The following is a 13,505-nucleotide window of genomic DNA, read 5'->3' as shown; positions in this document are numbered from 1 at the left end:
TGTCTTGGATCTGTTACTACCTATAACGAAAACATACATTAATTATTATCGTATCATTGAGAGCATCAAATTAGGGGAAAACCATATTGGAGGTACCTATACTTTTTTTTAATTTTCAATTTGGTACGTATGTGTTTTTTGTTCTTAACTAAATCTTTATTTTTCCTCTATTAACATCATTAATCCTTATGTAGAGACTAAAAATATCAATAGAACAAAGTTATAAGAGCTAATGTTGCTAAAAAGATAAAATTAAATATTTAATTAAAGAGAAAAAAAACACATAGGTACCAAATTAAAAATTGAAAGAAAGTATAGGTACCTCCAATATGATTTTCCCCATCAAATTATGACCTTATGGAACACATATTGTAATTTTAAAAGGTACAAATAGCAACTTAATTATTCCTATGGTTTGATGGAGAGATTTACTTATTTATTTTTTAAAGAATCTTAGTTATCCATTAATTTTATAAGGAATTAAGCTGCATTTTTTTCAATATTTGTGTGTAATTATTTTACTTATTAAAATAATTTATTATTTTTTACAATACCATTATCATTTTTTGTCATAATTCATGTGCTCATTATATTATTTACAAAATATTTAAACTCATAACCTCACACTTCAGAGAGATTTGAGAGAGGTGTTTGATTGCTACATTAGCACCAACTAGATTTAAGAGAGGTGTTCCGAAGAAGGGAATACAGACTAGGAAGGCGTAATGGAAGAGGTTTCAAGATATGGGAGGCCAAATCTAAAAAAAAAAAAAACCTGAAAATTATTAAATTCTAAATCATGGCTGTTTCTTATATTAGGTTTTCACTATATCTAATTTGTAAATAACGACACATTTTAAAAAAAAATTTGTAATTTAATTTAGGATTTGTAATTTTCTGTTTTCTTGAGTTCCCCAAATGAACTAAATTAATTTGTTATTTTTCTAATTCTATTTATAAGTCACTTCTAGCATGTTTCGTATATATCTCAAAACACTTAAATTACACTAACTCTTATTTAAAATTCAATAACTTTCCAATCTTATTTCTGTTTAATATACATTATACCTCATGAGAACAAAGTTAATACAATAATAAATAAAAAATAAAATTATATATTTATGTCAAAATTTTCTCTCCCTACCCTATAAAAATGATTAAAAAAATTTTCCCCTCTACCTTTTAAATAGGATAAGAGGAGTAAGTTTTAAGAAAGGAAGGAGGATTGAGGAAGTTTAATATTGATTTTTTTTTTTTGTAACGCAGAATATTTTTAAAATCACATTGGTCATGAAACTACTTTGATTGTCATAAAAATACTTTTTAAATCGTAGTTTAATTTTCACCCAAACACTAAGCGTGTGTTTGGATCCTAAGCATGTGTTTGGATCCAAACATGTATTGGAACATGCAAAACGTGGGTTGATGATGTGTTTGCAGATAAATACTTGTTTGGATAAGCTTTTTTTCCCCCTATTTGACTTAGTGCTTTGTTTGGCTGAGTGATTGAGGCCATAAAAGTTACTTATTTTTTCTGATAAGCCTCATCTACCCCCTCATCTACCCCCTCTCCCCTTTCTCTCACGCCTCTGCTCCGTCATCTCCCTCTATTCTGTTTGCCCATTTGCATAGCCTCTTTTCCCTTGTCTCGCTAGCAAAGCAAATCATCTCAAAAATCTTCTTTCTTATTGCCTCCCAGTCTGAAACTTAGCCCCGTCTCTCTCTCATCTCAACCAAATTGCCCATGGTCATGGTCGCAGCACACCCTCTCAGATCCACCATCAAATTCCTATCCAGCTATGGCGACGAAATCCTCCCTTGACGACAAGCTTTGTTATCTTGGCAGCCACATTTGTTTTGGAAAATTGATCAGTGTTTTCTTCCTTCACTATATTTTTACGGATATTTGGATGTTATTGATTTTTTCCCTTCAAACATACTCCGGTACTTTTCGTAGTGTAATTTGGGTCGCCAAAATAAAGAATTCTTTTTTCTTTTTAATTAATTTATAAATATTTAAAATTTTCTAAATATTAATATTTCATTTTTCAATTTATTACAATATTTAATTATAATATTCTTTTTGAATAAAATGGAATATGAATATAATGAATAGAATATTATTTATTTAATATATTTAAAATATTTAATTTATATTATTAATTATATATTTATATATTAGAATTTTGAATTTAATTTTAATAGATAATATTTTTAAATTTAATTTAATATTTTCAATAAAAAGGGGTCTTATATTTAAGACTGGAGGAGTATTTAATTGACTAAGATGTTTTTTAATATTTATTTTTATCCATTAAATATATTTAACTTGATAAAATGTATTTTAAAATTTTTCCCAATAACAACTAATTTTATTTTTATAATTTTAGTTTTAATAGTTGTCTAATAATTGTCACCTTATATATATATATATATGTGATATAAATATGTATTATTTAATAAAAATCATATTTTTTCCGGTTATTTTATATCTAAACTTGATTTTAGATTACTTATCCAAATAAGTTTTAATTTTTTTTAACTGTTATTTTATAAATACCAATCCAAACATAAATTATATTATATTAACTGATTTTTTTTTTCTAATTTAAGTTTATAAAAATCAGCTAAAATAAAAGTTAGTTCTCCCACTAATGCAAACACATCGTAAGGGCTCATTGAAACGCGCCGCTCCTCTACAACGAAGAGAACTGGGTTGGAGCCTTTCGGTTTTGGGATATGGAACGGGGGACACTAGTATGTTTGGATTGGCGTTAGACAAAACTAACTTATAGTCTAATTGCCTTTTGTAACTGAAGTTGGAGTAAAAGTCAGTTAGTGTAATATGATTTATGCTTGGATAGGTGCTTATAAAAAATCAGTTGAAAAAGTTAAAAGTTGTTTGGATGATTAATAGTAGTCCACCAACAATTTTGAAGTGACTCGATAATTTTGGGCTCTGGCCCTTTTGATTCTCCAAAAAATTCAAAAAAGGCATTTCATCCACACAAATTAAAAATAATCTGGAAAAATTAAAAAAAATACCATTTAAATTTCAAATATCAAATCAGAAATTCCTACAAAAATATTTCATTTTATTTTCAAGTATAATAAATTGCTACTAAAATATAGGAAATAAGGTTGATTTGAAATTTTAAAATTTAAATAATATTTAAGCAAGACAAGGATTCAATCTTATAGTTTAAAAGAAGAAAAAAATTAATTATTTGATTTTTATAATTCAGAGTTAGTTGCAATTTAATTCCTAAATTTTAACTCCATGAAACTCAGTCTTCACTATTTTAACTCAATTGAAACTCAGTTTTTAAATATTGTCTCAATACAACTTAATTATTATAATTTAAAATGTAAGTCTTTACATTTTCAAAAATAAAATTATAAGAACTAAAAATATTCTTTAAAACTTAAAGACTAATGTTTTAAATGATTGAACTATAAGTGATAAGACTCAAAGTTCAATAACTAAATTTCAACTAATTCAAAAGTATTAGGAATGAGTTATATTGGGTTAAAATTTAAGAATAAGATTACAATTGAGATAAAATTACCGGAGTTAATTAGATCAATTTTTTTTTTCAACAAATGTTAAACAGTACAAATGTTAGTTTAACTATCTTAATTACTTATTCCGATAAAATACCTATTAGCTCCCACTTCCACCAATGGACCTCTTCTGAAGAACCCTCTAGGCTGCAGCGAACCCTTTCCGAGGGTTTATAGCACACGCTTCGTCCGTTGGTGATAGTGTGTCACTGCTTCCTTAGCTTTCTTGAATCGGCCCTAATGGGGAGCACTGCCGTGGAGAAGACGGAGGACGAGCTCCGCAAAGAGATCGATGAACTTCAACGCCAGCAGCGCGAGGTCACTTCTCTTTTATTTCTCTCTGTGTTTCTGTGTGGTCGATTCTGGTGTTGATGTTATCTCCTGTCTGTGATTTTTCCAGATTACAGAGCGGCTTCGAGATCCTCGAGGGATTCGCCGAGGTGGGTTAACAGGTGCTGGCCCCCGCAACCTTGCTGCTAATGGGGCTCGTCAACGAGGCTTCATTCGACCTGTATGGAATTTCTCCTTCATTTGTTGTTTTCCCTCTATCTTCCGGTGCTGAGGGTTCTATGAAATGATCCCAATTTCTTGTTCGTGGATTTTAGCCCCCCCCCCCCCAAATTTTTTCTAGACTGTAACGATCTTTTCTGTGCGAAATTAGTCAGCCCTTTTGGTGGAAAAACTCTTGGAATGACAACTGGCGCAAGTCTTGACGATTAGAAAATGAATTTTAGGATACTAATTACATCATTTTATTTTTCAGAGTGATCGGAATGAATCAGAAGATCAACCTCCTGCAAAGCGCCGACTTTCGTCAGCAGTTGTTAAGGTGAACATATTCTTTTTATTTTACCTCATTCTTTTAGAATTAAATGCTGTAAATTAGTCTCTTTTTCTTTCTGTTATTATGTTGGTTTCTATCTAACATATCGGTCGTTGGTAGTTTTGTTAGAAGTCGATGGGTGTTGGTTGAGTCTTGGGTTTATGTGAATTGTCTTTGATGACAAACCAAAAAAAATTGTAACACGCCTCCCCCCAAGAAAAAAGTTGGAGATAGGAGCATAGTCTAATGTCTTCATTTGGAAATGAAGGTGGAAGATGGAGAGTTGCTTGAGGACGCGGATGCAGGACAGGAAGTTAAGAAGGATTATCCAGCTAGGTATGACGTTGATGGGACTGATGCAGCTGCTCAGAGCGATGGGAAGCCTTCCAATTTTCAGAAAAGTGGGTGGTCTGGAAGAGATAACAATCAAAGAACTTCTAAGGTGGTGAATGCACATGTGTTTCCTTTCAAATAAAGGATTTATATGGGGATTATGTATCTAATGCTATAGACCTTTCTTTTCCTTAAGGATTCTGAGATTCCTGTTGCAGAACCTGTTCCAAGGGTATTGCCGAAGAATGACGATCCACGACTGGTTAATAGAAATAAAAGAATGCTTGGTCAGCTCTTGGGTACTTTGGAGGTATGAAAGACTAATTGCATACTTGCTTTCCGGATACTTCCTACTGCTGTATCATGAGCTCAATTTAGCAGTTGATTTGCGTTTATCTTCATGTTGTTTCTCTAAATTCAATGCATACCTAGCTCATATGCACTTAATTGACAAACATCCAAGAGGTGTTTGTTGGAAATTGGTGGTCATGGTTCATGGTTTATCAATTGTATTTTGTCCTCTTTCTATTGTTCTAATATGGACTCAATTGCAATGTTACCAACTGCATCTAACAAAATGGTCTGCACCATACATCATTTTCATATTGCTGTTTTCTCAGTTTGTTACTAGGTTTATCTGATCCTTTTATCATTAACACACTGACTCTATTTTCATATTGTTATGTTTTTGCTTTTATCTTGAACTGCCCCAGAAATTCAGAAAAGAAGACATGCAACTTTCAGGAACAGAAGCATACATGCGAAGGTCTAACTCCCTGCAAAGAGTAAGTCTGGTGCAAGTTTATTAGTATTTGGAGCTTCTCTCATTTAACTGGTTTAGAAGATGAAGCACTTAAATCCTTCTTTATCTTAAACCTATAGATGCGTTTAGAGATCAATTCAGTCAATTCACCATCATAAGCTAAGGTTATGTAGAATTATGGACGATAGAACAATTGTTATGAATTCGTGCGGCGTCCTTATGGTAGATTGCAATCACATGAGACTAATTGTAGAGATTTCACGTAAACAACTTGATTAATTTGTTAATGGGGTGTGCTCGGATGCTCATAGGAATTCCCATTTGACATGTTCTAAAGAGTATGCGTTGAGTATAAACAAAAAGGAAGGGGTGCATTTAATTATTCGTCATTGATGGGGCATGCTCTATAATTTCATATTTTCTACAGTCATCCTGTTGCATGCTGAACAATTACACTTATCATATTTGTCATGATTTTCATAGTTGATGTAAATTTACATGGAATAAGTACGCAACGTCTTTGTCAAGTTGTAGATGCATCTTAATATCCAGCACTGAACAGCTGAACCTCAGTCATCTCTCTCTCTCTCTCTCTCTCACACACACACACACACACACTTACACTTGTGACAACATCTAGAAATTTGTAACTATCTCTAATGTTTTGGAACTTTTTCCTAGGCTGAGCAAAGAGCACGTGAAGAAAGTGAAAGGCTTAGGAAAGAAGAGCGTGAACAGATTGCTGAAAAACGGAGGAGAGACTTGGTTGGCTATTAAATAAATATGCCTTCTCGCCACATTGAATTTATGACCAGACTGCTAATAGTTCTAAATATTGTGTTTCTGTTTGACCTATTTCTTGTCAGACTCTTAGAGCACGTGTGGCTGCTAAGACGGAAGAAAAGAAATTGGAGTTGCTGTTTCTTCGGTGGAGTGAGCATCATAAAAGGCTATGCAATTTTATAAGGTTTGTGCTTTCAAATGTAATATTGTGCTAGTCACGTCTAACAGCTGCACATCTTTACCTGACGTTATGCCATTACCTATTGGTCTGCAGGTTATTTTTAATTTTCGTCCAAAAGTGTCCATATTCACATTTTATTGAGACGAAGATAAGTTTCTTAAGTTTCTTTTCATGCGCATTGTTGTGTTGAAACAACTTGACAGCTGGATTTAGGCAGACATGAAAATTTTATTTCTTCCATTTGTGACTTGTGTTTAAGGCATGTTTTCTATTTATTTTTCAGGACTAAAACAGAACCTCCGATATACTATTTGCCCAACAAGCCCTTGGATGAAAATGAAGCAGCCTTAGAAAAGCGCAAAGAAGAGGTGGGGCCATTGGGAGTTTAGAATTTAAATTTATGCTCACACATTGTTTTGGTCTTTAAGCATACACATTATGTGGTTAACTGTTGAAAGCCACCCAAAATTGGTCCATTCTTATTTCAAAATCTTGTAGGATATCTTTTCTTGCATCAAGGTGGATATTTGGGAGGGCATACTGGCAATCTAATTGGATTAAGAATCATTGGCTTTAAAATATCAGTTTACATGTGGTCTTATCTTGTTAGTATATCATCATCTTAGTGGACCTATGCCCGAACGGGTATGTGATCTATAATTCAGCTTAAGTAGCACTGTACTAGAGGTACATGTAAGTGACGACTCAGCTGTGCAGCTTGAGAAGTTTTCCTTGACCTGTGAAATCAACCAACCACCCCCCCCCCAAAAAAAAAGGAAAAAAAATAAAAATCAGTCTACTGTATTGATCCCTTATCTGTGAACTTACAGGCATTTCTTGAATGGAAGAATGCAAGAAGAGGGGAGCTATCTGAGTATCAGAAACAGATTGGGGAGCAGTATATTGCTAATGTTGAGAAGGAGTTGGAGAGATGGCAGAATGCAAGAAAAACAAGGAAAGTAAATAATGACCAGGATTTACAGGAAACCATGGACAAAGAATTGGATACTCATAGGTTGGAGCATGGGCCAAAGAAAACAAAGATTCCTGGGGGTGGCAACAATGACGTGGACGATGATGATGTGGAGGATATAAATGTTGGAGAGGATGATATCATGGACGATGTACTAGTTGGTGATGATTCTGGTAGAAGGATTGATGAAACAAGCAAGGCAGAAGCTGGTAATTTCAGTGCAGATGCTGTGGCAGACGCTGATAATATGGAGCAGAAGTGATGGGTCGAGGTTCCAGAATTTTCAATGATTACATAAAAATATTGCTCTGATGTAGTTGTTTTATTGGTTGTTTCTGGTAGGCCTAGTGATACATATTTCTTTTTTACCCCTTCATCCATTGTTACATCAGTAGTTTCTGCTTTCGAGCTCAGCATCTATTGAGTTGCTGTAATTTGGAGAATTAGAGTAATGCACAAAATGCCTGTGGGTTTGTGCCCTTGTTCAGCATTTATATTCCTAGTATATTGCCATTCCATCTGACCTTTAACAAGAACTTGTCGTTAAATTGTTCTGTGTCAAGGGAAAGTTTGGGTCCCTCTGGTTTCGTTGTCACTAAATGAAGCCTAGTGTTATCCTGTCATTTTGTGGTGAATTTAAAGCAAACTGGATTCAAGAACTATCTGTTTTTGTGTGTACTGTGCGGGACCTTTTTCGTTTTCACAACTTCTGTGATGGCATTGCCAGCCAACCTGGTGCATGAGACAGCCATTTTGAGCTGCTTAGTGCAAACTGCAAAGTGCATCCGGCCGTGCGCTTTTGGGGCAGGACGCCCCACCCTAAACACCAACAAACTGTCAATGTTGGACTGTTGGGTGTCGGCATATTTAACTTCATCCAAGGCAGGTCTAGCCCCTTGCATTTCAAAAAAAAAATCTTTAATGGCTCGTTAAGCACATTTTTTAAGGCCTAATGGTATGAAGGTTGATATTATAAAGCCTAAGATGTTTATACGTCGAAATTGTTGCGTTTTATAAAATAATAAATTTACGTTAATCCCCTCGCCACTCAGATGAGTAAATTTTGTAGTGTTGTTTAAAGGGACGAAAAAAACAAGAGAGAGAGAGCATAATCATTAATATATCAATACCAGTATAAAAAAAACAAAAAATCTATGTCTGTGATCTGTCATTTATTATGTATAATGAATGATGTTTATTTTTCTTAAATTGATAATATTTGTTAATAAATTATCAAGCTTCCCTTATCATCTGGATTTTTTTAAAAAAAAAGAATTCAGTATATTGCACATCTGCTTTTAAAATGAATATAGAATTTTATCGCTTTTAATCTTAATTCATGGAAAAATTTCATTAAAAAGATTGATAGTACTAAATTTCAAATAAGGTTTTTTCACAATTTTTTACAAAACTCAGAATATTTTTAAATTACTGTGGATTTATACCATCTTAACCAACAAGATGTTGGTTGATTCTCACACGTTATTTACAAATAATAACACATTTTTAGAAAATTTTTATTAAAAAATTTTAGTAATTTTAAGGGTAATTAATTTTAATACATTTTTAGCGTGATTAATTTTTACCCGGTCAAGCACGAATGTTCGTCAAGTGTCAACCACGACCAGTGACCACCTTCATTCCTCCGTTCCACTATCTATTCTCACTCACCCCCCACTTCCTCTCTCAGTCCCTCTCACACCCACGCACGCACTCTCTCTCTCCCCCACCTTTGGAACTGCAAATACGCTGGAATAGTAGATTCTCAGGAAGCTAACCCAGACATTGATTAGAGAGAGAGAGCAGAAGAGCGAGACGTAGAGGAAGAGAGAAACAGCTCAAAAATGACTACAAACTCTTCCCATAATCACCGCTACTACTATCCCACGCCGTCGTATCGCTCCTCCTCCTCCTCCTCCTCTTCCGCTTCCTTCAGAGGCTGCTGTTGCTGCCTCTTCCTCCTCTTCTCCTTCCTCGCTCTCCTCGTCCTCGCTGTCGTCCTCGTCATTATCCTTGCCATCAAGCCAAAGAAGCCCCAGTTCGAGCTCCAGCAGGTTACCGTCCAATCCATGGGCATCACAACCAACCCTCCCTCCTTCGCCGCACCCAACGACGGCTCAATCCCCACCGCCACCGCCGCCACTACTGTCTCTCTCTCCCTCACTATTTTGCTGCTCTTCAACGCCGTGAACCCTAACAAGGTGGGGATCAAGTACGGTGAGTCCAGGTTCACCGTGATGTACAAGGGAATCCCGTTGGGCAAAGCTTCCGTGCCTGGATTCTACCAGGAAGCGCACAGTAAGAGGCAAGTACAGGCGACGATCGTCGTCGATCGGGTCAATTTGCTTCAGGCCGACGCTGCCGATTTAATCCGAGACGCTTCCGTCAATGACCGGGTCGAGTTACGGATCTTTGGTGATGTCGGAGCTAAGATCCGGATCATGAACTTCGATTCTCCTAGCGTTCAGGTTCTCTCCACTCCTTTCTCTGCTTTCATGGCATTCAAAATGTGACTTCACTGAGTTTTTCATGGGCATTCCGTTTTGCTTTCCAATTAATTAGGCTTCAAATTTCGTTTTTCTCCGTTGTTTTCACAGCCTTAACTCTATCTTCCTGCAATATTGCCATAGGTAGAATTGAACTTGCCTGATTAAGCTTAATCTTCCGCTCTGCTTGAAAATCAAGCTTATTATTCTCGTGGATTTAGTGTGGATTCTAGCTGTTTTGTGTGTCTGTGTTTACGAAATCCACTACCCTTTATGGAAACGGTAGAATAAAGAGCATCTGAAACTACAAATAGTATATTAATATGTTCTAATTAAAAGGAAAACATTGCCAGCATCCCCTGCATTGCCTTCTTCCTACCTTGAATTGATCTTCATCTTGTTTCAGAAAAATTACATGAGAAGATTTTTATATAATTTTTTTTGAATAATGTCATTATTTAGAAATTAAAATTATTTTAATATATGTTTAAACCTTGTAATTTTAATTGAATTTATAATCACAGTTTAAAATGTGATATAAAATTTGATAATAATTTTAGTTAATTGTAATTTTTAATATTTTGATTTTCAACCTGGAAAGTCGTATAGAAAGGCTCCCAGTGATGGTAAGAGCGCTTGATTTTTACGCTCGCTCCCTCCGTCTCTCTTGCATTTGTTTGTTTATTTTATAGTACGGAAAGACATTCCAGTGGTATCGTTTTTATACTTTGATATTTTCTAGACCTTGTTTTGTGGGCTCTTCCTTTGCAGTTTTATCTCTCAATAATAATAATAATAATAAAATCAAAATATTAACATTTTGATGATGACTGGAATAATTAAATTGGAGTGGTAGAGGTGGGAGAAAGTTTTAGTCAAACAATTTATGCTACCAGGAAACTTTTTAACATTTTAGTGACTTAGTGTTCTATTTGATTGACCTATAAATACATAAAAGATACAAATACAAGCAGGGTTCTTAGTCTAAATATTAAGGTCTGGTTTGAACGTTTGAGGATCAATTTTGTGGTTTTTGTACAGTTCTTTGCTGTTTTTGAAAGAAATGAAAAGTAAAATCTTCTACAGTAAAAAGTATAATAAAAGCTTGTGACTTTCTTATTAATAATTAGTTTATCGAAGCTACTGTGGGTCTTTTGTAGAACAAAATAAATAATTGATATTAAATAAACAATATTGATAATTATCATGTCATACCAATTAAATTTTTTATCGGTCATGTTATTAACAAATCCAAAAAATCTCAAAAGTTTCTTTTGGTTGCTTATTTTAAAACACAAGTGATGTCAATATATAACAGAAAAAGTGTTATTAAAAGCAACTTGCCAAATTAAAATAAGGGAAAGTTTGTATTATTCGTGAACTAAGCATTACCTGTTCATCGGACCTAAAAAAGAAAAGAAAAGAGCTTTATCTAGTTGAAGTGTCCTGGAATATGTCTACTTTAAATGCAACTAAGAATGTCTAGGAAGGCGATGAGAAGCTCCTGGCTCATACACAAACATGAAAGAAACAGACAAATGAAAAATGTAGTTGTTACCGGCTGGTCTACATTAAATTATTAATGCCCTAGAATAATCTCACTCCATGAACAGCCTAGAGGCTCTACTGCTCTAGGATGGAATGATGGCACAGAACTTAAAATATAATGACAAACTGCTTGGTCCCCACCTAGAGTCCATAGCTGGATTCATTAACCTAGTGAATGATGGATAGAAACTGCATCATGAAACCAAGAAGCTACCCCAACTCTTTTGTTTTCTTTACTCTAACTAAACTATGTTTATAGTGTTCACTCTAATGTTTGTTTGTTGTTGTTTTTTTTTTTTTTTTAACTTTCACATTTTTCTTTCTTATGTTTTCGTTTCTTTTCTCTTTATTTCTTTCAACTTTTCATGGCTGGCGTCTAGGTGATGTTATTTTGCAATTCAGTATTTTGCCACCCGCTTTACTATGTGAAAAAATTGCGAGCTTGAACAAATTAAAGAGAGACTTCAGCATGTGACTTTACTGTTTGTGGGGCACATGAGCTCATCCCCCCGTCCTGTGTCCCTATCTTAACAATGATCTCCATAGTCTCATGAAGGGGGGGGGGTATATTTAGGACTCGTTCATAAATTAAAAATTTAAGTTGAAGGTTGTCAAAAACTATAATTATTTTGAGGATTAAAATCATCATAAAGTTACCAGAGTTCTCGGAAATTTATTATTAAGTTTCATGGGATGTAATTTCTTGAGAAATTTTTAAGTAGATAATCAATGATAAAAAGATGGTATAAGGTATTTAAATATTCTAAAAGTTTACACGAAAGACTACTCAGCACTTTTTTTTTGGCTCTTATATGCCTTAGAAGTTTATTTTTGTAGCAAAAATAACCTGACCGTTATCCACCGTTAAGTTTAATTGTTAAATTATGTGGTTTAACGGATACTTTTTAATAGTTAAATTTAATGGTGAATAATAATTCAAGGTATAAATGTTATGAAATAAAACTTCCAAGGTACATAAGAATCCAAAAAAACTTTCAAATGCTGGGTGTTTTTTCGTGTATATTTCTGGGATATTTAAGCACCTTATTCTTAAAAAGATCAATAGGCCTACAACATTTATTTTTCAATAAAAAAAGATCCATGTGTGATGAGTAATGTTATTACAATAATACAGTTATCCTTTAGCTATGTTTTTGGAACAACAGATGAATGATCTTGTGAACTCAACTGTGTTGCAGGCATCTGTGAACTGTGCAATAGTGATAAGTCCAAGGAAGCAATCTCTGACTGACAAGCGGTGTGGCTTTGATGGACTCAGTGTTTAATGAGTGGCCATCATTTTGCTATCCTCCTTTTTTCTGTTCACTCACATTCTCACTTGAACTCTCATGGCTTTACGCAATTTGAGGACAAAGAGATCTGAAGAAAACAGAGATTGGAAATTTGGATGAGTGGGTTTGGAGTGATTCACGGGAAATTCTCAAACTGCAAACTGTAACAAGGAAGATTTTAGATGACATATTAAGTTAGGATTTTTCAAATCTCTTTAATTTTTCCTCCCCAATTGGGTATTGGTTATTAACTTGGAAAACAAAATCTGATGGTGTATTGGAAAATGTAAATTGAATCCAGTGATTCGCTATGGAATCTAAGGGATTGGCTGTGAAATTTCTCATCTGGGCTTCTGGCATTTGATATAAAGTTTGAAGGTGAAAGAGAATGTTATTTTAAAATACGTGGTGAATTTTGTTTACCCTTATTTCTGCTTTAGACAATTTTTGCCCATTAAATTGTTGAATTTATGTGGGACCTCACATGGAAATTTCTTCTGCTTTAGAAAAAGAAACTTTCTTAATGCCATTGTGGATCATTCTACACACTATCCAGATAACATCTTGAAGATCTAAATCTGATCTCCAAGATAAAAACAATGCAATTTAATTATCTTGCCAGAAGGTATGACCTGCTCGCGCTCAACTGAACTGAACTTTTGTAGAAGATAAGCTTTCACATCCATGTTTCCATGGGATTTCCATTCCCCACAATACTGCTGATACTGCTATGGACACAACATCTTCCAGTAATAAAAC

The 13,505-nt window shown here is 34.2% G+C and overlaps 2 protein-coding genes across 3 annotated transcripts; both read left to right on the top strand.

Moving 5' to 3' along the window:
- Window positions 1-1,358: 1,358 nt before the first annotated feature.
- Window positions 1,359-8,020, top strand: LOC114712913 (pinin). Of its 2 annotated transcripts, XM_028897475.1 has the most exons (11): window positions 1,359-1,363; window positions 3,767-3,882; window positions 3,965-4,075; window positions 4,328-4,393; window positions 4,656-4,829; window positions 4,917-5,030; window positions 5,434-5,505; window positions 6,165-6,248; window positions 6,350-6,450; window positions 6,731-6,815; window positions 7,278-8,020. In XM_028897475.1, the coding sequence occupies exons 2-11, from the start codon at window positions 3,805-3,807 to the stop codon at window positions 7,680-7,682; spliced, it is 1,290 nt and encodes a 429-aa protein (XP_028753308.1). In that variant the 5' UTR covers window positions 1,359-1,363; window positions 3,767-3,804; the 3' UTR covers window positions 7,683-8,020. The 2 variants fall into 2 exon arrangements, with proteins under 2 accessions (XP_028753308.1, XP_028753307.1); XM_028897474.1 differs by lacking the exon at window positions 1,359-1,363 and having other exon boundaries at window positions 3,700-3,882.
- A 1,105-nt stretch (window positions 8,021-9,125) lies between these two features.
- On the top strand, window positions 9,126-13,083 carry LOC114712907 (uncharacterized). The gene is made up of 2 exons (XM_028897465.1): window positions 9,126-9,888; window positions 12,654-13,083. Exons 1-2 carry the CDS (start codon window positions 9,265-9,267, stop codon window positions 12,738-12,740), a joined length of 711 nt encoding a protein of 236 aa, XP_028753298.1. The 5' UTR covers window positions 9,126-9,264; the 3' UTR covers window positions 12,741-13,083.
- The last annotated feature ends 422 nt before the right edge of the window (window positions 13,084-13,505 follow it).

This window comes from Neltuma alba, unplaced genomic scaffold (genome assembly GCF_004799145.2).
Source record: "Neltuma alba isolate B1F8T4 unplaced genomic scaffold, ASM479914v2 tig00011398_pilon, whole genome shotgun sequence".
Classification (NCBI taxonomy): Eukaryota; Viridiplantae; Streptophyta; class Magnoliopsida; order Fabales; family Fabaceae; genus Neltuma; species Neltuma alba.
The sequence above is the reverse complement of the archived record's forward strand: the minus strand, read 5'-3'. Positions and strand labels throughout refer to the sequence as shown.